General features: G+C 41.0%; 1 protein-coding gene across 1 annotated transcript in view; it reads left to right on the top strand.

Annotated features, from left to right (window-relative positions):
- The window catches only part of SLC7A11 (solute carrier family 7 member 11), a 75877-nt gene extending 58192 nt beyond the window's left edge, over positions 1–17685 (top strand). The window contains exons 7-12 of the mRNA XM_084768644.1: positions 2085–2208; positions 4205–4308; positions 5071–5167; positions 7187–7336; positions 8656–8833; positions 15554–17685. Coding sequence (XP_084624770.1) covers positions 2085–2208; positions 4205–4308; positions 5071–5167; positions 7187–7336; positions 8656–8833; positions 15554–15618 — 718 coding nt within the window. The 3' untranslated portion in view covers positions 15619–17685. The remainder of the gene's footprint in view (positions 1–2084; positions 2209–4204; positions 4309–5070; positions 5168–7186; positions 7337–8655; positions 8834–15553) is intronic.
- Positions 17686–24485: the final 6800 nt, after the last annotated feature.

The raw sequence follows: 24485 nt of genomic DNA, 5'->3' as shown, positions 1-24485 counted from the left end.
CACAGGAATTTCCACGGATAAAATGAGGTAGATATGAAAAATGCTTAAATGAACATTCGGGCCAGTAGCAGCCCAATGGCTGAAACTAGGGCTGCTGTGTTTCTTAGTGGCAAGCTGAGAAAGAAGGGCTAACCTAGAAAGCTGGGTTAGGTAAGCCTGCCTTCTGCTAAGATGGATACTTAAAGCCTGTTGGGAAAAGGAATCAGGCTGGTGTGTGTGTGTGTGTGTGTGTGTGTGTGTGTGTGTGTGTGTGTGTGTGTTCGAGGTGCAGGGCTAGGAGGCTCAGTTCTGTGCTGGAGGACCATCATCTCTCTGTTATTTTTCTGCATTATATGGGGTGGCCATACTCCTTTTTGTTGTATAAGTTAGTCACCGTGCTGCACTGAGCAATGTCAACTCAGTGTTTATTAATAGAATTTTGACATACCTTAACCATGTGCTTGGAAGGAAATGGAGAGTCTCTTTTGCCCTTTCTCTGTATCTCCATCTTTCTTTAGGGAAAGTTGGAGCTACTATAGAGGCTTAAAGATGCCAAGTTCAAAGCAATTCAGTGAGTGGCTGAGAAGGAGAGTGCCGCATGCATCTCTTCCTGCTTACCCCTTTGCGTTGCCATCCAGGTTTCCAGAGAACCAGTGTTCATCTTTAATTGCTTCACCGCCTTGTGTTTCATTGGCTCTGTGGTGATTTTTTTTTCCTTCCCTTTTGATTTAAATTTAGCACACATCAATTACAGCTAGCGAGGTCTGTTAGGGTGCTTACAGGAAGTTCCACAGGACCCTCTTCACACTGGGGATGGAGAACATCTGCTACTTTCATGTTCCGATGCCAGGATTTAGAGGTCAAGGCTGAAGGCTTTAGGGATCAGGGCAAGTGTCAGGCTGCAAGCAGCATAATGAATGGCAGTTGCTGACTAGCTGGTTCTGCCTGTTCTCAGCAGGGGATATTGCCACTCAGTATAATGAGCAGGGGACTCAGTGTGTTAAACACATCTAGCTCAGCCAGTGAGGCTGACCATGACTCTCTCCCCTCCTGGTTCTGCGTTACATTTTCATCTTGGAAGAAATTATATTGAGGTCTTCATTAGTGGCACCCTGCAGGGTGTATGTAGCCTCTATGAGGGCTGATAAGCAGGATGGCGAAGGAAAAAAAAAAGTGGCCAGCTTTTGTGCAGGGAGTTGAAGGTTTAAGTTGCCTGAACTGGAAAGGGTCTGAAGAGGCGATTATGTTAAGCAAGTAATGTGTATCGGTAACACGGAATCAAATTATGAGGGTCAGTAGCTTCCTGGCTACTTCCCACTGCATTAAATGAAGACATAATATTGCATTGGTGCCGGGTACTTCTTGAGGCCACACAGTGTCAGCACTGTCCAGCCATCCTTACTTCACAGCGGGTCACCTCTAATTTCATGGGATTATCTGCACGGCTGCTTTATTAGATGCTTGTGATCTTGAGAGTCCGTTGAACTCACAGCAGGGCCGTGCAGTCATTACGGCGAACACTTCTCCTACATACAAAATTCTTAGTGCCGTCACTTTATGAAGATAGATACAGCCCACTCTCTTGCTTCCAAAACCATTCACGTACTTGTTTGCACCACAAGCTGCGTTAAAGGGAGAACACTGTGGGTGGAAGATGTGTTGGAGGGCTCTCTTTCAAAGGCCTTCCACACAGTGGGGTACTAGTGGAAGGGAATGTGGTCCCCAGGTCAACAGCATGGTCAAGATCACTTAGGAGCGTGGGAGTGATGCTGACCCTCTGGAGTCAGAAACCCAGGGATGGGCTCAGTAGCCTGTGCTTTGACAAGCCTTCCAGGTGGCAATAGCATTCATGAAGTAAAGAATGGGAAAGAACTATATATTTGGGGATAAAACAATAGGCAAGCTGTACAAAATACTTACCCCCATGGATCGCATTAAATTGCAAAGGTATATTGTTCTGATAAAATGTTCCCCCATGAAACAGCAGAGCAGGCAATCGTGGCGGATGATGCCAGGACAGCCACCCCTGGAATCAGCCTTCTGCAGTCTTTGGTGGCGGGGAACGCATAAAGACCCATAAGCGATGTTGTCTTTGCGTGTTTCAGAACCATCCCCCTGGCCATCTGCATCTCCATGGCCATCATCACAGTTGGCTACGTGCTGACAAACGTGGCCTATTTCACAACCATTAGTGCTGAGGAGCTGCTGCAGTCCAGCGCTGTGGCCGTGGTAAGTCTACCTCACAATCATGCCAGTTTGAATTTAGGTTAATGAGCTGACGCAGCTTTATCGCAGTTCCCTCCAGGAGGAAGTGCTTTCAAAGTCAGTAATCTTTCCTTGGCCTGAGTGATAATATTTTGAAAATTTGGAGCACACCTTACTTGGCAAACGCCATCTGATACAGCTAACCTCTGCCATGGGTTCTCTTTGCTATTTAAAAAGAAAAATCTCCTTGTACACACTTTCATACGAAGCTGCCTAAAGCTCCATCAAGGCTTTTGTAGGAGGAAGAAATATTTTCCCAACGTGTTTGTAAGGGCAGGTGGGAAGTTATTCAATGTAAATGAATGCAGGATTTGATAGCGCAAAATGTAAGCCACTCTTCTCATTTCTGGGAATAAACTTTTCAAACGTTAACTTGAATCCCTTCTCCAAGGTACCATTCTAGAAACTTGAGGAAGGCCATGTCTCATTATCTATTTCTAGCATAACCTTGGAATAGTACTGCTGGGGTATTATAAATTTGGGAACAACTAGGCAATTCAATGTTAAAGAGATATTACTGGGATACTTGAAGATGCCCATGTGCATCGTAACTCCCTAAGAAGTATATACACAGAACGCCAGAGCACGTGTCCAAATTTATTTGGTACCAGGACTATATTTGTTTCCAAAGATCATGTTATGAGATTGCTTTTCTGTAACACATACTTTTATTTGCTCAAACACTAATTCACTCATTAACTCAAAGCCAGGGAGGGTGAAAATTAAAAACATCCAGTGACGTTCCCATCCACAAATGTCAATTCCCTTTAACATAGTCTCATTCTTGTCAGCAACACCCACAGGGGATGATCATCTCATTTTGTGTGAACCAGTGTATGAGTTCACTGTATGAAAAGGGCTTTGTCCATTGCAGTGCTATTGGGCAGTGAAATGCACAAAGCTTCCGGGTGTCTGGTCAGTTGCCTCACCTTTCTAGGCAAAGGGCAGCACTAATTTTTGCAGAGAATAATGGGGTCTGTTAATTGCATAGCAGCAGCTGCACCAAGGACAATGAAAAAAAAATCCTGCACACACGCACATGCACACACACACGCACACAATACATAACACAGGACACACTCAACACACACATGCATATGCACACACAGACATACACAACACCCAACACACGCACATGCACACATACAGAGACACACACGTGCACATGTACACACAGACACACACACACCACACACACACACACACACACACACACACACACACACACACACAGAGCAACCTTCATAGATGTGTGCATGGCTGCACGTGTGCCAGCCTAGAAGGAAATCTCAGAACTTCGTCTACCTTTTATATTTTCTGTCACTTGTCAGAATCGGAATTGTGTTCTAGCTTCTTATGGGAAACCCTGCAAGGAAATGACAGCTTCCTTGCCTTGGGGAGGGTTCACTCCCTAAACAGGGTCAGCTAGAGTGACTCCAGTCAGGAGAAAACCTTCAAGACTGGCTCAGTCCTATGACACAGATGACCAGCTTGTCTGTTGTGTTGACTTCTCCTCTCGCACCGGGGCTGGTAGGTGAAACAAGCCCATGAAGCACTCCTGAAGGTGTATCTGTCTACACCTCCTCATACAAAGGTGGCTAAAGGGCTCGAGTTGTGCAGTATTTCTGTCTCTAAAAGTAGATTGTCCGAATCGAGCGTCTTCCTCTGATCAGTCAGAGATGAGAGTTGATAAAGAGTCAGTAAATGGGCCGCTGCTTTGAAGGGAGGGAGAAGGCGGCTGCTTAGACCTTTGCCCACAGGTCTGAGACAAGCAATGCCATGGTACCCGCTTCTGATGATTGTCTGTCGAGTCAGTTTGACCCTAACAAAAAAGAAGGATTATAAAACATTCACGTAGCACCAGGCTAATAGAAAGTCAAAGAGCAAGTTTGGCCTAAATTGTTTCATTTTATTCCACTTTCTGGGAAAGTATTAATTTGCTCGTTCTTTCTTTCCTCAGACCTTCGCTGAGCGGCTGCTGGGAAATTTCTCATTAGCAGTCCCGATCTTTGTTGCCCTCTCCTGCTTCGGCTCCATGAACGGTGGCGTGTTCGCTGTCTCCAGGTGAGCGAGTTCATGTATTTTCAGAAACACATTTCTGTTTTAGAGATTGGATGTGATAAGGATAACTTTTAAAGAGAAAAGCAATAGTTCCTCCGAACCTGTTGTTTTTAAAGGGATATGCAAGTTTGTAGTAGATTCCAGCGAAACATGTTTTAGTCTGTCCAGTAGAGGGCGCTGCGTATCTACGCATAGCCCACTCTGAGCAAGGCTGCTGCATTTTTTAGAGCCTGTCTACAGGGTCTAATAACAGCCTTTATTTCTAGCGATAAAGTCTTTTGTTTTTCTGAAGGTGCCACGAAAAAAGAGTAAAATAGAAAGCAGAAATCACCACCCCGAAGTCCTTTTGCTCTGTTTGATGGTACAAAGTCTCTTTTGTTTTCTTATGTTACATTTTAAATAATTTACAGATAAATGTGAACACTACATGTCTGTACATGTGTGTGCTAGCTTGAACTGGCACTAGCAGTGTAGGACTGAATTTGCCACCGGCTACTTGTGTTTAGGAAGAGCTCCACTCAGTACGATATTGCTGTTGTTTTTCCTCAAAGCGTTTTAAGATATGCCCCAGATACTGTACGTCCTGAAAGGACACTTACGATGAAACCCACCCGTTTTCTTCAAAGCACAATCCAAGTAATCAGCTAAGAAACGCCTGTGCCTAGCGTGAGAAGCATGCGTGCACTGTGCTTTTTGGGACTTAAGAATTTTTCCTATTCGAATGATTGATTCTATCGTCAACTGCACTGTCTTTCTCCCCCCCAGGTTATTCTATGTCGCATCCCGAGAAGGGCACCTTCCGGAAATCCTCTCCATGATTCATGTCCACAAGCACACTCCGCTGCCAGCTGTTATTGTTTTGGTAATGCCCGTTAACGAATACAGGTGGCTCTAACCTTGCAAAATGGTTAGGAAAGGGGGATTCGAACAGACGTCCTGGTTCGCCACTCAACCTGGTGCTTGGCGTATCATGTGTAGGAGGCCAGAGGTTTTTGCCATGGCTTGCTTTGACCTTGTGTTTCTGATGTGTAGAGGATGCCCTGGCGTGTTATTTCTGTTTGCAGACATTTGTATAAGTGCTGAGGTTTCTCTCCTTGGCAGAGGAACCTCAAAGGAAAGAAAATAAAAGACACACACATACACACACACACACACCACACACACACACACACACACAGATATATACAATCTAAACTACTGACTCAGAGTTCAGCTGAAATCAGACTACAAAAATTATCTGTTGTTTCGTGCTTGCTCCCATCATAATGAAACACACACAACATAATTCAGAGCATAGATGAAAAGCCAAGCAGTGAAATGATTCTCCAAGAGCTGAAATGATTCTCCAAGAGTAACTGAGACCGGTGAGAGCAAACCTTGAAGAGAAGAAAGAAAAACCACAAATGTAAATTGAAGCTGAGGAATTCTCTATGCTGGGAACAATATTTGTGAAATGTGGGATACAAAAGGCTGTAAAAGGTTTAAGAGCCTTCAAATAGCCACCGGCAATGCTACAGTCATTTTTTCCTCTGATTTTAGGGACATTTTTCTTAAGCAGAATCTGCTGTCGAGAATGCCCTAGGATGCATTGAACATTGTTTTTTTTCCTTCTCCATGCATTTAATTTGCTTGAGAATGTTTCCTTGAAATTTCTTTTTAAAGTACGCACACACTCTGGGCAGAATCTGGAAGCTAACATCACTTGTGGGAATGGGATGTATTACTCCACGAGGAGGGCTTCCCTTGGATGCCTCTGCTGTCAGTCACACTGTCCTTGGCTTCCTCAGTTGCACAGTCCTGCTCTGCTGTTTTCCATGCTTTACTCCTTTCCAGTCTCGAGGGTCATGAGCAGCTAGCCCAAGGGGAGAGTTGACCTGGAGCAGGAAAAGGTCAATGTTTTACATTCAGGAGCCAGGAGAGTCATCTTCACAAGGTTGTTTCCTGTGTGTGGGTCCCAGAAGAACTCAGGAATCACTTAAGAACTTCTTTTGAGTTTTCCAGGAATGGCACTTAATATTTATGATCAGCAGTTACTAATAACTCATTCTGCTTTGATTTTTGGGTGATTGGATGTCCTTTTGATTTTTAGTCTTTGAAGACACACTGTCAGGGCCAGGGTGTACCCACATACACACTGCTAGTCTCGCAAGCACGAGAACCTGAGTGTGGTCCCTCTGAGCCAAGGCTGCCATGGTAACCTGCAGTAACAAGCCCAGCACTGGGGATGCAGAGACAGGAGGATCCCTGCAGATAGCTGGCCCAGCCAGCCTAGCCTACCAGGCTAATTCTAGGCCAGCGAGAGACCCTAATCTCACAAGGTAGAAGTTACTTGAGGGATGAAACACTGAGGACAACAGCCAAGGTTGTCTTGTGGCCTCCACATGCATTTACAAACACCCCTGAACTTATACACATGTGCACCTGCATGTAGTTGGACACCCTTACACACACACACACACACACACACACACACACACACATACACACACAGACACACACACACAGACACACACACACACACACACACACACACAGAGAGAGAGAGAGAGAGAGAGAGAGAGAGAGAGAGAGAGAGAGAGAGAGAGAGACTGTCTCCTCCCCAATGAAAAAGGAGCTGACAAAGTAACAAAAACAGTCAAGTCACATACAGTCCCATCTGAAACCAGGGTGGTGGCAGCATGCTCCAATGGAGGCTTAGTTGCTGAACAGAACAGACTATGGAAAAGAAGCTTGAGGAATCTAGAATTTGGTCAGGATAGTAGCTTATCATTCCAGATAAGCACAGAAAGAGCACTTACAATGTGAGGCCGTGTTGGTGTTCCATATATACCTGCTCCCTTTTAGTTCCCTGTGTAACTTTGTTTCCCCTCCTCCATCCCAGCATCCCTTGACGATGATAATGCTCTTCTCTGGAGACCTCTACAGCCTTCTGAATTTCCTCAGTTTTGCCAGGTGGCTTTTTATGGGGCTGGCAGTTGCAGGATTGATTTATCTTCGCTACAAACGCCCAGATATGCATCGTCCTTTCAAGGTAACCTCAGCAATCTTGATGGGTTTCCATAAATCTCCCTCCTAATACCTGTACCTCTTTTTTTTTTTGTCATAACTTGATGATGGGGGAGATAGGGCAGGGCAGGGTCCTTCACAGTAAAACATTTGACTCTTGCCTTCTGTTGCACTTGATCTGGGAAAAATCTATACATTTTTAAGTATGATATAGTGAATTTGTCACAGGCTTTATGTGTTGAGAACAGATAGGGTTAAAAGCTACTTCTCACGTTAGGTCTTCATGCGTAGCTTGGGTATGCTCAGAAGGTGAAAGAGCCCTGTCTTCACAGTAGATGGTTGCAAACAGCTGGGCTGTGAAAGGGCGAGCACTTCATTGATTAAAGCTTGGCAAAGGGGGCTGATTTACAGCTTAGGTATTTTAGACCTTATTGTAACTTGTTAACATTGTGGCTGTTTCACTCCATATACCCTAAAGCAGCAATTCTTCTCTTGTGGGTCAAGACCCCTTTGGGGATCGAATGACCCTTTCCCAGGGGCTGCCTAAGACCACCAAGCCCACAAAGTATTTACATTAAAATTCATAACAGTATCAAAATTACAGTTATGAAGTAGCAGTGAAAACAATGTTATGATTGGGGCGTCACCGCAACATGAGCATCTGTATTAAAGCATTGCATCATTCGGAAGTTTGAGAACCAGTGTCTAAAGAAATAGGAAATGCCAAAGAAAGAGTATACCACCGAGTAGGAGGACCACTTACTCTAATCAGCATTTACCTTTGGGAGGACTGGATTGCAGCCTTGTCACCAGCCCCAGACGTCCGTGGGTCAACGTGATCTCACTATTTATTTGCTTCTAAGGCACAGCACAGATAATGCTGCCAGTCATGTAGCCGGGATTTGTTTCTAATTGTATTCATTGCCACATGCTTGCAGCATCTTTATTAGCTGTTGACTAGGAGTTGGCCTCTCTTATTCCCATAGGGTCTTATTGTGACTCTCAGCAAGAAATCGATATTCGCTGAAAGGTTTGAACATGTAACAAAGCCACTGGCCCTCTTGACTCCATGTGAAAGTGGATTCTAATCATAATTACAAAAGGACCAATCTTTTAGGACAAACCCCATAAATCATAATGATATTTCACTAGTAAAGAAATTTGAGTAGATCATCCACTAGGAACCACACTTTCCTAGCTCGAGCCAATTCAAACATTCTACAACAAGGCAAGTTAAGAAACTGCACTCGCGCATGTTCCGTGATGATCCAGTCACGTGACTGATGTCTCCATTCCTTATCTCTGGAAGTCATGTGAATCTGTTTTCCTTTGGCTGTGTTTCAGGTACCTCTGTTCATCCCAGCACTGTTTTCCTTCACCTGCTTCTTCATGGTCGTCCTTTCCCTTTACTCGGACCCATTTAGCACCGGGGTCGGCTTCCTTATCACACTGACTGGGGTCCCTGCATATTATCTTTTCATTATATGGGACAAGAAACCCAAGTGGTTCAGACAACTATCAGGTAAGACAGTTAAGCATCTTGGGCCTGGTGAAAGACCGTGTTATAGAAAACTCATAAAAATGTATGCATATAATACTGAAACTCTTAAAGAGTAAAGCCACGAGTGGTACAATGGTCAGTTAAAGGAAACTGCTGCATTGTAATTGCAGCCATGGGGAGAAAGACAGGAAGTTTGTGTAGAGTGCAGCCATTGAATCCTGTTGGGTATTTAATTCAGGTGGTTGTGGTCACTGGCGTTTTAGAGATAGAACAACTTCTTTAGGCAGAAGCTGTGAATGGCCTTCACTGCTCCTTTGAATCCCCTAGTGACATAATGTTTGTTCTTTTTGGTTGAACACAATCTAGTGACTGTCATAACGTTAAGTTGACCAATGTCGTAAGGTTTCTTGGGAGTTGAGATGGAAGTCTGTAAATGTCTTAAACATCGTGGCTGTAATACTGCCTTGCTAGGAAAAGTGAGCCACGGGGGTTTCTGGTAAGAGGAAAAAACAGTGATGGGAATAACCGTTCACTCACATTTCTTGTGTGGTTTCTATATGTTTGCACATGCGCAAGCCCCTTCTAACAACCATTTGAAGTAGTCCATGGTATATAGACTTAGAGTTATGTCACCAGAGAATTCATCTCACTTTACAAGTCATGTGGATGGCTTTTAAAAGACATGTAAATGTGCTGGAGCTCAGATCCAGACAGTTGTTTTTGAAAAGCCAATACTGGACACTGGGGGACGGGAGAGGGAAGGTTGAGGCTGAAGACTGAGAAAGGACATGGGTGGTTACTTTAAGGATAGTGATGAGCACTGGGGAATGTCTGAGTGCCAGGCACATTAGCAGGACCAAGAGGAAGCTAAAATCACAAAGGAGGAAAACGTAGCTCAACTTGGTAGCCAGTTGAGATGCGGAGGAGGAAATATAGAAGGTCACTTGGTCAGAGATGCCTTAGACAAGCTTGGTGTCAGGGGGAACTCACGAGTTTTTCCCCCACCATCTCAGATCAGTTCTCAGGACCCAGGTCTCAGATTCTGTTTTTCTGACCCGGGTGAGAAAGCCAGGACCCAGCAAGGGGGAAATTTTCGAACTGAGTATACAGAGTCTCGAGCCTTACATCTAGAACCTGAACACACATTTGCTGGACATCAAAATCCACTGTGTTGGGTTCTCGTTGCCATGGCAGTTTAGGAGAAGAACGGCTTGCTTGGTCTATGGTTTCAGAAGTTTCATCCCACGCATCTTCATGGTTGTCCCCTCCCTTCAGGACCTGTCAAGAGCAGCATTTGCTTCATTACTACTCTGACTGTGATAGCTGTTTGCTTTTAGAGCCCAGAGGGTACCTGATGAAGCAAAGCTGTAGTTAGGAAATGGAAACCCACAGAGCAAGGGACTAGGGGTAAAAATATCTTTTTAATGCAGTCTTCAATCAGCTGTTTCTTCCAAACAAACCCAGCTTCAGGTGACAAATTCAGCAAAACACCCACCAGTGGATTAATCCTGGAAAGCCTTGACACAGGAAGGCTGCGTCAGCTTAAATAAAACTTTCCTCACTGAAGTAGTTTTACATCTGGTATTTTGTTATAGCAACATGGGCTTTGTCACATAAAATGCATTTAAAAAATCTGATATGCTTTGTTAGTGTATTTTGTGTGTTTAGGATACAAATTCCTCTTTGTTCTGTATTTGGTTTTAATGTATATAGTTTACCATGGCCAATCTTAAAAATCCAAAGGAGGAAACTCTATCACGAAGCTCTATGCTCATAAAATCTCATCAATATGCTCACCTAAACAAGACTTGCAGAATGACAGCAGAGGTACCATGGAGGTAGTCTCACAGGCACTCAATGGTTGGTGAGACAGGGAGAACTGGTCTACCTCTCGACCAAGCCTCATGATGGGCTACCCAATCCCAGGCGGTCAGCCCTACATATCCATACCATCAGCATTAAATGGGCTCAGTATGTTACACATGTATGTATATATGTAAAAACGATAATTAAACAAGAATCCATACATTTTAAAAGAATTGGGACATGGTAGGAGTTGGTTGTTGGAGAGGGAGAAGGATAAAAATAATGTAAATACAGTACTTATACATGAAATTCTCAAAAATGTAAACATTTACATTAAAAGTCTAGGGATACCTGGGGAAAATTTCAAAAAGTAATGTGAGTATTGGTACAAAACAATAACAAAAAGATATATGTGTTGGATCTCTAATGTATTTCAATAACAAATTTACAGCCATTTAAAACAGTTTTGCCCTAACTCTTCACTGCCTTTGAATTGGCATTTGACATCTTCAGATTTTTCTACCACTATTGTTTTACTTTCCAGCTGGCAGCACTATTCCTGAAAGAAATGTTGCTATGTAAATTAGGATTTCAATCCTAACAGAAATACTCTGATTAACTGAGCACATAGCCTCTGTATTCTGAGAAGCTGTATTGATTTTTCTATAGATTACATTTAGTTAGGTTTTCTCTATTGGAGACACTGACTATAATCTTCTGAAGTGAGAAGTTTTGTTAAATTATTTACGTTTAGGACTGAGTTAGGAGTCATCCTTGAGACTGAGGTACACAGACAGCTAGAATCCTTGAGCATAGCCTAGAAGAGCAAACGAGCCAGCAGCCTTTGGGAGGGAGCATGGAGTGATCGGAGGGCAAGTTCATCATTTTCTCCCACTTAGAAGGTTTCTGCCTTTCCCTGTGCAGTCAGCCAATTCTAGCCAGCCTCTCCCTCTTGCTAACACAGGCGTGCTCCAGGCTACTCTGTCAGTTCAGATCAGTCCTTTTCATTCGTGATCTTTCTTTTTTTGCCTTTCTGTGCTCAGGTAATTTTGGAGGATTTGCTGTGGTTTTTTTTTTTGCCTCTAATGATGTTTTGAACATCCCCAAGGTCACTGTGTTTAGTGTTAGCCATTTGTGGACTGAACTGCGGTGGAGGAAACCCAGGGTGATGGTTAGTTCGGTCGCTGCTGCCTCCTACCAGGGACACTGCTGACCACTCTGCTTTAAACTGTGATCATTGCTGCTCTTTATCTTTATAGACACTTTGAAAGTGAGGGTGCGAGGGGGAGGGGGAATAGCAGTCCTCTGTAATTCTGTTTGATTTTCCTCTTAGGCAGCGCTCTTGTAGTAAAATAAAGAAAATTCATAATATTTATTACTGCAGTAGCAAGTATTTTTTTTTTAGCCTTTGGCCAAAACAAACACACAGACAAAAGAAGAGAGTCCTACAGCAGTACCCAGCCCTTCCCCCAAAGACAGACTTTCTGTTAGAGAGAAGGCTTCACCTCCACGTGAGCCCAGAGGCAGAAGAGCCTTGCTCAGAGCAGTTTGTTCTGTTCTTTAACATCTTGTTGTTTGGCTTGGTTAAATTCTCTAGTTTTAAATGTTAGTTTTTTCCTTTGCCCTTAATATGTGTGAGTGGATTAACCCTGGGAAAATGTGACAGTTTACCAAAATGCACCTTGCCGGGGTTGTAACTAGACATCATCAGAGACTAGGCTACTTGGCACGGACAGCCAGGGAGTGCTCTGAGTCCAAGGACTGCAAGATTTCTAGAGATTTGATGAATGTCTCTGGCCACAGGATGCCAGTATTGAACCACTTTCTGTGACAGCATTCCCAGAGCTAGAAGAAAGCTCTCTCTTAAGGGGATAGTCAGATATGCAGAAAGCTCTCTCCTCCATCTGTAAACCGGGTAGTTAATTCTTCTGCTTGTGTGTTTCTATTATTTATTTATTTACAGACAGAGAAGCTTGGGGGCAGGTTCTTTTCTGATTTGTTTGGATATCCAGAGGTCCTAGACCCACAAAATTCAGGCCAGGGCTAGCAGCAGCTGTTGAACTTGGTCCAGCCCTGTCATGGCTGAGAGCCACTAGGAGGGCTGGCTGTCGGCCTCTCTTGCTCAGGTAAATATCTGGAAGGCAGCCTTGTTTAAACAAAATCTTTGATTGTTATTTTAAAAAGAAAGAAAGAAAAAGAAAAAATACTCTGCTTTCATTAAGATGAGCAGAATGCCTAGAGTCCGTCTTTGTGGGTGGCAAGCTTGCAATGCTGCTCAAAGGGTGTCAAGACAGCTTCATTTAGAACAGGCCACTGAGAGCTGCTCAATGCATTTATGTATATGCATATTTATGTTCATGCATATATGTAGATGCCTCAGAAATGTTCTACTGAGTAAATATTGTTTGTATGAAATCACTTACCTCCCCATTTAAGAGAATATACTGTTATTTATAATGTAATTTCTGGGGGCAGGGTAGCTTTGTTCTGCTTCCCAAGCTCACCCTCTTAGCTGTTGCTCCCCTCAGGATACTAGGTGTGATAGGGTGAGGGAGATTTTGCAAAGTCAGGTGTAGCTCCAGTTTACTTAAGAATAGCAAGGCAACATGAGAGCAAAACTGAAACGACTGCATTGCCATAAAGACCTTTATTTGAAGAGGTAATGATATAGATTTATTATTGTTTGGCCACTAATCTTATTGCAAGTGTGATTAGGATCTATCATACTCTGAAGCCAAGTGTTCTACAGTGCTTCTAGAAGCTTCTTTGGCTCCACTGAGCACCTGTGCCAGCCCCACAGGTGTAGCTAAAGGGATTCTTGCTAGATGCAGGAGAGTCTAGAAGGAAAAGTTGGGAAACCATTGAGTATGTAATGCCAACACCAATCTTGTTGTTGAACACTCCATCATGATAAAAGTTATGCCACCACTGGGACCCCGAAGAGAGAGCTGAGAAGACCCTGGGGGGAATGTTGGCAGAACAGAACCATGCATATTGGGTCTTGCTCTGTGAAAAGGAGATGAATCCTAGCTATTCTTTCAAAAGGACACATGCAAACAGAGCCACCCCAGTTGCTGCCATTGTCTGGAATGGATACAAAGTTCTCACACTGGGGAGCAAGAGATAAGAGAAGGCAACACATTGAACACCTACATTGTGGGAAAACACTAGGAAAGAGCTGTGATGTCAGGAGTGGAGGACCAAGGCTGAGTGAGAAGGCAAGGTTGTAGAGATTAGCTTTTGGGGATACACAGGGATGCCTTTGAAACATGGGCTTGAGGCCATGTTTCTTTAACTGTTGTTTTTTTCTTCTATATTGTAGTCTGCTAGTATCAGATGGCTTGGCTCCTTGTCTGTGTATAAAAGCTACCTTCCCCATATGGATGATAGATAATTTCCCTGTAAGCCTATTTTCATGCTTTTTTAATTTGCCATGTTCTTTTCTGCAAATATGGGGCTTGATTGTTGCTTTAATGGTAGAGTGGGCTGTTATAAAATACAATTTCTTTAATAAGTATGTAAGGTTTATCATTTGGCAGTACTGTACATAGACCCTTTACAATAAACATGGGTTTGACAACAACAACAACAACAACAACAACAACAACAACAACAACAACGTGCTCAATGAAACTACCCCAGGGATTATGATTATATTTGTTACTTTTCTTTGTTCCGTGACAACACACCTGATAAGCGGCAACTTAAGGGAGAAGGGCTATTTTGGTTCACAGTTTGAGTGACTACAACCCATCTTGGTATAAAAGGCAGAACTGGAGGAGGTTTGTGATTGGCTGGCCATCCTGTCTTGAGCGAGGGAGCAGAAACCAAGCAGAGGCCCTATAGAAAGTAAGGCTTGGTTATGAAGTCTCCCAGGCTGCCTGTATTCATGTGCATTCTCAGTGAGGCTGCACCCCTAAGCCTTCCACAACCTTCCTAAATGATAACAGATGGAGACCAAGTGTTCAAAAGGTAGGAATTTAGAAAAACCACAATGAGACGAGAGCCGAGGAGGACCGTAGCTTTGAAACTGCAGTTAAATACTGTTTGCCAGGGCCTGTTAGAGTAACAAGTCATCAGAGGAGAGAAAGGTTGTCTAGAGGGGAGATGATTTGAGTCTGAAACCTTCAAGAGGATGGAACCTGGGCTTCTCTAAGGTGAGGAGGAGACTTTTGAAAATGTTCTATGGGGATTGGCGAGAACAAGAAAATGTATATCCCTGAAACCATCAGCACTTTAGGGCTGTGAGTCAAAAGTGCCCTTAGAAGTAATACAACCCACAGGTTCTTCTTATATTGTGGTGTCTGTTAGTTACCTTTTGCTGGGCTAAACCTGCAGCTTCTAAATTAGGAGACTAAGAATTGAACTTGGAGCAAATTTGGAATTTTGGAGGGTACTTAATATGATTGGTCTAAGGACCAGACCTTAATGACCCAAATTAGTCCAGGTTTCCCAGTTCTATTCATGAGACAGACAAGGCCTTGTTAATTAAGGTAATTTGTTCAATAGTACCACAGATTGGACAGTGGAACTAATACTCTCCTCCTGACTGTCCTGAGAAATTAGTTGTCATCTCCTATGTGAAAAAAGAATAAACCCATTTTGAGCTGAACATGAAGCATATTTGTAAACATTTATTTATATCTTGGTCCCATTGTCTCAAAATATTTTCAGCCTCCTGGTTCATAAATAAATGTTCTTATTTGAATGCGAAATATTAATATATTCTTACTGAGGAAGCATCATGGGAAGTTGTAGAAGTGACAAGTAAATTAATTGAGCATGATACAATTATAATGAAGTAAATAATTCTTGAAAGTGAGCTGCAAAGAAGGTTGCTGTGCACTCTCGTATCATCCCCAAATAATTCACATTTTTCTATTTTTATGCCATTGTGACTTTCATGAATTTTAATCTCTCCTTATTTCTTTGTAGACAGAATAACCAGAACATTACAGATAATACTAGAAGTTGTACCAGAAGACTCTAAAGAATTATGAACTTAATGCATCAAAATCTTGGCCATCTGCCCAGGACTGAGATACAAAATGGATGTTTATTTCAAGAAAACACAACATTGGAAATGGACTAAAGGAATTAGTTATTTCTATTCACATGCTTTAGTGTATTCAAATTAATTTCTGAGCAATTTACTGGTAACTCCATGTGTTTGTAGCAAGCTAATGTGGAAGCCATAAAGTGCAGCAAGCTGACAGATCTTGAGTCCAGGGCCTACCTGTTGAGGTAAGAGAAAAAGACTAAGGGCATTGACAACTGGATATCATTCTCTACATTTCTCATCATGACTAAGGACCTTCAAATAGAAGACCAAAGTGTTTTCTGTATATAGGGGGTCTGTAAACATAGCTTTACCTACTGGGGACATCTATACTGTGAAAAGTATATTTTTTAATTTTTCTGGAAAAAAGTCATTATTGTGGCCAAGGGGGGCAGAAATAACTTTACTTTAGATTGGCCTTGGATTGTTTTCCTGTAGTGATCAACATGGCTGTCACTCATCTTTCAATGGCTTATACTCAGAGCATCAGAACAAATGACGGGGAAGTACTCTGTGTGTGTGTGTGTGTGTGTGTGTGTGTGTGTGTGTGTGTGTGTGTGTGTAGCTTGAGATCAAACTCAGGGCTTTGCAAAAGCCAGGCAAGCACTCTACCATTGAGATCCATTCACATACCCTAATTTTCTTGAATACATTAAAGAATTTCTAGGGGCTCTTATTTACAAGACAATCCTAGGAACTATGTTTGAGTAAAAATCATCGATAATTTGTTAGGTTAAATATTGTTTCATCCTTTGTCAGGAAGTTCCATGTTTGCAATGTCACTTTGTTTTCATTGTTGTTTGGTTTTTCCTGAAAAAATGTATACAGTTTGGTATGACATCTATTGATGAACCACCTCTTTGGTATTACACTTGTTGATGAATAAAACTGTTTAAATCATCACAATACAACATCGGCATGGGAGAAATTGCCCATAAAACTCCAAATATGGGGCTTTATCTCTATAAACCACATTTATATGCAATGGTAGTAATTCTAATCATTTTTCCTTGTACTTTGTGGCTATTTTAACACAGCGATGATTTTTGACAGTGTGTGCATTCCCCTTACAATTCTGTTAAAATATCTCTGGATAAAACTATCTGGATCAATTAGGAAAAGCACAGATTTACATAAAAACTATGAAAGAAATGTTACTGCTTAGTGAGACTTTCAAATGATATTTGAAAAAGATGTCTACTTCTGAACCTAGGTTGTTTCAAATGTTTCTTCATGTTTGTTATACTTCAACTTGCAAAAGAGGTAACTGCAAACAAACCTACTGAAGGAAAGTCTTCCTGACAGTTCTACAGCTGTTAAGTCAGAGTTAGAAAACACTGGGAAGTTTTCAGATGGGATTAAGTAATGGCAACATTTTAAAAACTCTTATTTCTAACATCCAAAGAGTAAATGATTGGCATAGCTACAGTATATTTTATCTCTTACATTCTGGCCACTTTCAAATAAGATGTTTTAGTAACTTCCCAATTAATAAAATCATTGAGTTCATAGATTATCGCCCAAAGTGCAAATGATACTTTTAATTTTGAATAATTCACCAACTCAGTGTGTTTAGTCTCAATGACATTTAATATATACCCAAAGTTGACTTTTTTGTTAAAAGCCAAACAAAGTGTTTATTTCGGTAACCTTGTTACTAACAATTCCTTCTGTTTTTACTAACGTGGGCTTTTCAAAGCCTGCTGTTTAGTCTCTAGAACCAATATAGTGTTCATTTGTTGACATGTGTCTCTAGCAGATGTTGCCAGAGGTGCATATTTTTTATATTGTTATTTTTCCACTAGACCCATGAGATTTAACAAGGCAGAGCCTTCTGCTTGCCTATGAAATAGAGGAAGTGCTGGAGAATGTTCTGTGGTCCTTTGTTCTTCCTGTGGCTAATGTGCTCCCTGTCTGACTGGTCTCATTTTGTTGTTTCTATTTGTTTATCTTTCCTTGTGCAAGGTAGTCAGGATACACTTTATTACCCACCCCCTTTTTTCTAAGATCTTTTATATTATATATATATATATATATATATATATATATATATATATATATATATATATATAATTATGTATATATATAATTTAAACAGGCATAACAATTAGTATTTCTTTAAAATACTATCCATGGAGTTACATTTCTGCTTATTCTGAATTTACACCAGTAGAGGAAACAGCATTCTGTAACCATGGAATTTATGTTCATAATTGTTTTAGTGAAAGCATATAAAACTATTTTTATTCAGACTTACCCCTGCATACTTGTAATGTGTGTTTTTATACAAAGACTTTTTCTCATATTTTAGATTAATGTATGTACATACACATTCAATTACATGTGTTGATGTTTGTGCTCATGTGCATACTTCAATGTTTATATAAAAATGATTTGATTACTACAATGCAAAGTTAAAGGTAGCCTAAACAGTTTAAGATATACACAATGGTGTTTTCAAACATTCTTTGTTTAGTATACAAAGCCATGAGCACGCAACTTTTAGAGCATCTAGTAAAGATGTCCAAAGCTTAGGTGCAATTTCTTTTCTCCTCCCACAATTAGACGCATTTCCATTGACTGACATCCTCACAGCACTATTTTGTCTCTTCTTTTAAAACAGTACATTTTCCCCTTGGATTTCTCTTAAATGGTGGGCTTGCTTAGCAGGCAGCAGGCCCTGCACTTGTTTGACATCAGGAGATTGAATATTTGTCCCAGCAAACATGGCTGTGTCCTGTTGCACTTGTAAGATCATGAGTGTACAGCTACAGTCTGCACATGGTCACTCCCCAGACTTGTGGGTCAGCACAGTGGACTTTGCTAGTTCTCCATGCTCTGCAGTTTCTATAACATAATGTATGCATATAGAAGCATTTTATTTTTTTTCAGATTGCCTTATGTGTCTGCATAAATTATTTCCTCAATTGCCTTTTGAACAGCGACAGATGGTTACCATGAGGACGGTTTCTTAACAGAAGTCCTCCTAAGCTGCCATCAGCCCTTGGCAGACTCCCTGTTTCATCTCAATTCACAGGTGAACGGGATGCTAAGAAACTGAGCTTCTGTTGATGTCTTATCACTGATGTGTGAAAAGACAACTCAAGGCCAGGATGTTAGGAAGTGGAGGGAGCCTCTGCCTCACAGTAACTACCTTTCTCCATCTTACAGCAAAGTCAGAAATATCAACGTTTGTCTGTTGAGTGTAAAGGAATATCCCAAGACGCTAACTAAGCAGGAGCTCTGTCGCCTCCAATGCACCCAGCTCCTCCAAGGGTACTGTATCTAGCACTACTTTGGTAAGATTAATATATTCTTAAAAAGAAGACCATGGATTGGGGCTGCAGAGCTTCCAAAAACACTTACTACTCTTGCAGAGGACTTGAGTTCAATTCCCAGCACCCACGTGGTGGCTGGCAATCATGGGTAACTAGAGTTCCAGGAGATATAGCAAGCTCTTTCTGAACTCTGTGTGTACATGATATGCACATGGTGCACACATATAAATGAAGACAAAACACTATATATGTATTAAAATAAATGACTTTTAATTTGTTTTAAAGACCAGGAAAATTGCATATACTTTGGACACTATGTTATCTATATTTTCTTTTTGAATAGAGTAAAAATAGTTCCCCTTATTTTTCTGTTAAAGGTGATCATAGACTAGTCATAAAATATTTTTAAACATTTAAATACTATATTAGTTGAAATATGCACATAAAAACTATTAGTGCTTCCTCATAAGTTCTATGTGCCATAGAAGGCAATGGTCTCAATTGTGTTATGTTGTGAGTAACAGAAAAGCAATGAGTGAGGTTTTATTCGTAACTCTTTTTTTCTTACTTTGGAGAGAAGTAGATGTGATATTCCAATGAAAATGACTCAAGAAATTTATTTTCTTGGGGTATTTTATTAGGATATCATTTGCTTCATAATATGCTATGTGAGTGCAGGTGATGCTTTATGTCCCTAATCATTCAGGACAGGAATTAAGTCATGGCATTGTGTAATGGCAAAAAGCTCACTGAGGGTATAAGTTAGAGAAGATAAAGGAGTCATTTGCATAGCTTCTGTTTACATTATATATGGGTAAAAGAATTATTGCTTGTATATGTAGTTTAGCTAAAGTTCACCGTAAGCAGTGTTTCAAAAGTCTATCTCAATATATTTAATAGCCGAAAGCGTGACCTCTAGGTGGGCCATTAATTGTTAATATTGTACTTTAAAATAGACGATTTAACAGCCAATTTTCTAAGCAATCATTTATTTTATTGAAATTTCCAATTAGTTTGTATCTAAAGATAAATTCTTTGTCTGTTTTTATGTCACATAACTGATGCAGAAGCATATGTTATGGACATCTAGAAAGTTCACCTGCTTATCTTATGAACCATTGTCCTTCCTTACCAACTCATGGCAACACAGTTACTCTTTTCTTCTTTCTTTCTTACTTTCTTTCTTTCTCTCTTCCTTCCTTCCTTCCTTCCTTTCCCATTTCTGTTTCATTTACATAAACTAAGAGTTCCCTTTGTTTTGGATTTTTGATACTATGCCTTCAAGATGGTAACTACAGAAGGACTTACTTCCCAAGATTTTCTTAGTGAGAAATCTGTCCCTCCTTTCTTGTCCTTATTTCCAGTTGGCTTGAAATGCGGAGAGTGATTTCAGCCTCCAGATAGCTCCCTCCTACATGTGTGTATTTCAGCCTGTTTGGATCAAAGGTACTTTTATAGTATCACTAACTGCCCACACAGTTTTACAGACGCCATACTTTTCAAAGAGCCAGTTACTCATTATGCATCTGAGAGCCACGTGGACGGCTGCAGCAATTCAAAAGTAAACACACTCCCCCCACCCCCGTGTTAGCATATGCACTACTGATTTTTAAAGTGAATAAATGATTGGTTAGGAGACCTGCTTGCTGCAACGTCCTTGTTACCTCTTGATGAAGCCACTGAAGGCAGTGCTGAAGGGAGAGAAAGAGAGCAGGAATTCCCAGTTATCTTTTTTTTGCAGGAGTAACTGTATTTTGAATGTTTCCTGTGATGGTATTTTTACAGCCTCTCATGGAAAAATGTGTTAAGTCTTTGGATGTTACACTTCTAAGACCTCACATAGTCTTACTAATGACCCTTAGTAGGCACAGATTCAGAACTACAGTCTTAGCCTACCAGGAGACAGGATGCCCTGTGTCCCCAATCCTCTTATTAAAGGGACTTGTTTCATAGAATTTAGGATTTAATCTATTCCTATAATTTCTCCATCACTTTACTTCCTAAATAATATAATAAAATATTACCTTAAAGTAGAAAAGTCCTTTGGGAAAATAAAATAAACACATTATTTGCAATGAATGTTTATAGTAAGAGAAATTACATTAAATTACTTTGCATTGTAGTTATTTCAGATACGAGTCAATAGCACTTTTTATTGCTCTGAAAGCAAAAAGTTGCTGTATCATTATACCTGTATTTACCTGTATCTATGTAGATATATCACGGTGATTATTTCACAAAGGACCAGAATTCTTTCATGATTCTGAGCAACCTGACCGTCCTCTTGAGAAACTTGTTAGCCAACAGCTTTATCTGAGAATTTCATTACTGCTGCTGTGGAAACTGCAACTGAATTTTTAACTAGGTTCTTCTTGATATTATCCATGTTCAGAGAGTTTCACTCTTAAGAAGTTTCTAGAATCAGTAGAAATAGTGAATATACTTCACTTCAAAAGGCTGTCTATTTTGAACACAGACACTGGGACCCGAATTTCTGTGTCTGTCAATGGGTTTCAGCTCTTGATAATGAGGAGCTGTAATGTTTTTTGACATGTGAGAATTTTTCAGGCATAAGCATCAGATAGGTTTCCTACTTGTGTCAGACAGGATGAAAAATATGTAGCTATGCCTCACTAATGTTGTGCTGGTTGCTTGTGGTTTTATACTAAGCACATCCCAGAGAAAGGCCAAGAGCTGGCCTCTTGTGCTCGTTGCTTTGGAGAACTTAATGTGTCTTCCCTCTCTGGTAAGACTTGAACTTGGGATTTCACAGCAGGTAGTTCTTACTTAGTGAGACTTACATGGTAGTCATGCACTGGGAAAGGGAGGTTTTAGTCTATTAATTCAGAATTCAGTCAGTTCAGCTATCCCACATGCCTCTTTGTTTTAGTATATCTGGGTTTACTTTACTAAAATGTGAGTTTGTAAGTTTTATCTAGATGTTCGGCATGCTAACTTTATACGTGTGTTTGTATGTTCCCATCAACATATTGAGCACTGTAGATAAATGTATTTAGCTTTCCTTTCATTCTTCTGCAAACCTCATTAAGCGGTTCTGGTGGAAGCACTTTAGCCCAGTGGTAGTCAGGTCATCTTTAGGGTTCTGTTGCCAACTGTCCATTGATCTGTGCTCCAGTTATAACTTCCAGACTTGCTAAGCCCTATGTTGCATCACGACTGTGTCTCTCATGACCACAGAGCATTCTCCACATTGCAAAAGCCCGATCACTTTGCTGTGGTGATCGATGCTGCCGAGACACTACGGTGCCCTGTGTTCTCTGCCTTCCTCACCTCTGGCAGAGTTCCTTACCCTAGCACAGTGATGGTGAACCTTGGTGAAGGTGATGGCCACACTTTGCACGAACATCACACAGTATCTTACACTAAGTGGTGCACACCTAAGGAGCAAAATGGCTTTGCTGCAAAGACGCTGAATGATGTGTTGTATGAAGTGTAGAGAAGTCTGTGTCGTTGAATTCCTTGGCACTGGTGTGCGAACATGTGATGTGTGAAATAAAGTAGGTTCTCCTGCCGCTAAATGACTTCCCTCTGGGGAGAGGTCTGTTGTAGCAAGCTCACTGTTAGATGGTGTTTCTGGGCTATTTGTTTAAGTGGGAAGCCCAGTGAAGTAAGTGTGCTTCCCAGTGGGGGGTGCTTCCTGTTCATCTTTTCATATGGAATGCATTTCGGTGCAGTATGACATCACTCCTATTTGCATTATTGACTTATATTTCAGTCGCATTTGTGGAGCTGCCCACTTGTTATGCTTTCTAGCATTTTTATATGTCTGCATTGAGCATATTTTTACTTGAAAATACTTTAAATGGACATTCGAATAAATATTTGATAGTTTACACAGTAAATGTCATGTTTCGCTTTCTTTCCAATAATAAATACTGCTTTAAACTGAAGCTTGTGGTTTTTCTTAATGACTGAATTTGTCTCACTGATGGTCTGCATGTGTTGAGCCATCTCTTGACATTAATTCTCCGCATGTGAACTAACAGATCCCATCTCCACAGCATCTTCACGGCTCGGGTCTATCTGGCTTCTGGTCTTGCTTACCTGCTGTCCTACGTTTACCAGCGGGACAAAGTCTTTTCATTTGTCACCTTTGACAAGAGTATCATGTCTTGTTTCTTCCTGCTTCAGACTCATGTGATTCACTAGAATATTCCTTGTGAAACTGAAATCAGGTCACATATCTGAAACGATTTCCCACTTACTTCTTTGTTTCTGAATGAACCCTAAACTCTTTCATATCTTTCCATTGTGTATAGGGTTTTTCATAGAGTGTAGGATTTCCCATAATGTATAGAGCTTTCCAGAGTGTATACAGTTTTCCATAGTGTATAGGGTTTTCCATAGTGTATATAGTTTTCTATAGTGTGTAGGGTTTTCTATACATAAAGGGATTTTCATAGTGTACAGGGTTTTCTGTAGTGTGTAGGTTTTTGTATAATGATTAGGACTTTCCATAGTGTATATAGCTTTCCACAGTGTATAGATATTTCCACACTGTGTAGGGCTTTCTGTAGTATAAAGGGCTTTCCATAGTCTGTTCTTTTTCTTTCTTCACCTCCCACAGGCTCTGTAACCATATTAAATATCTCTTCAGTGGTTCAATGCAGATATGTCAATATTATTGTTACTTCATGCAATGCAAACGCTTACAGGAACTATTTGTTACCTCACAACTTTTATCTTATTTTTTCACACAAAGCAAACCTTTATCCAACATTACACACCCAGTTAAAAACAATGATCTGGTTCAGAAATCTCACAAAGTTGGATCAAGACCTAGTTCCTGCTCTTTGTCATTCTGGGAGTCTGGTTCTTTTAGAACTCACTGTACACTATTGTAATTGATTGATTGGAAACTTTTTATCTGGCTGGATTTTCCCACTTTGTTTTCATGGACTAAAGTAAGGCTTCATCTTTTTCCACTGTAACTACATTCCTTTCAAGAAAGTCTTACACAATTCTAAGTATAAAGGTATATAAAATAGGTATACTCATCAAATATTTACTGCTAATAAATTTTTATTTTTATTTTATTTTTTTTTTTATTTTTTATTTTTTTTTATTTTTATTTTTTTTATTAATTTATTCTTGTTACATCTCAATGGTTATCCCATCCCTTGTATCCTCCCGTTCTTCCCTCCCTCCCATTTTCCCCTTACTCCCCTCCCCTATGACTGTTCCTGAGGGGGATTACCTCCCCCTCTATATGTTCATAGGGTATCAAGTCTCTTCTTGGTAACCTGCTGTCCTTCCTCTGAGTGCCATCAGGTCTCCCCCTCCAGGGGACATGGTCAAAGGTGAGGCACCAGAGTATGTGAGAAAGTAATATCCCACTCTCCACTCTACTGTGGAGAGTGTTCCGTCCATTGGCTAGATCTGGGTAGGGGTTTAAGGTTTACCGCCTGTATTGTCCTTGGCTGGTGCCTTAGTTTGAGTGGGACCCCTATGCCCAAATCTGCCTATCATAATGTTCTACTTGTAGGCTTCTAGGACCCTCTGGGTCCTT

The sequence above is a fragment of the Acomys minous genome (assembly GCF_964271855.1).
Source record: "Acomys minous genome assembly, chromosome: 19".
NCBI lineage: Eukaryota > Metazoa > Chordata > Mammalia > Rodentia > Muridae > Acomys > Acomys minous.
This window is presented reverse-complemented; position numbering and strand designations above follow the sequence as displayed.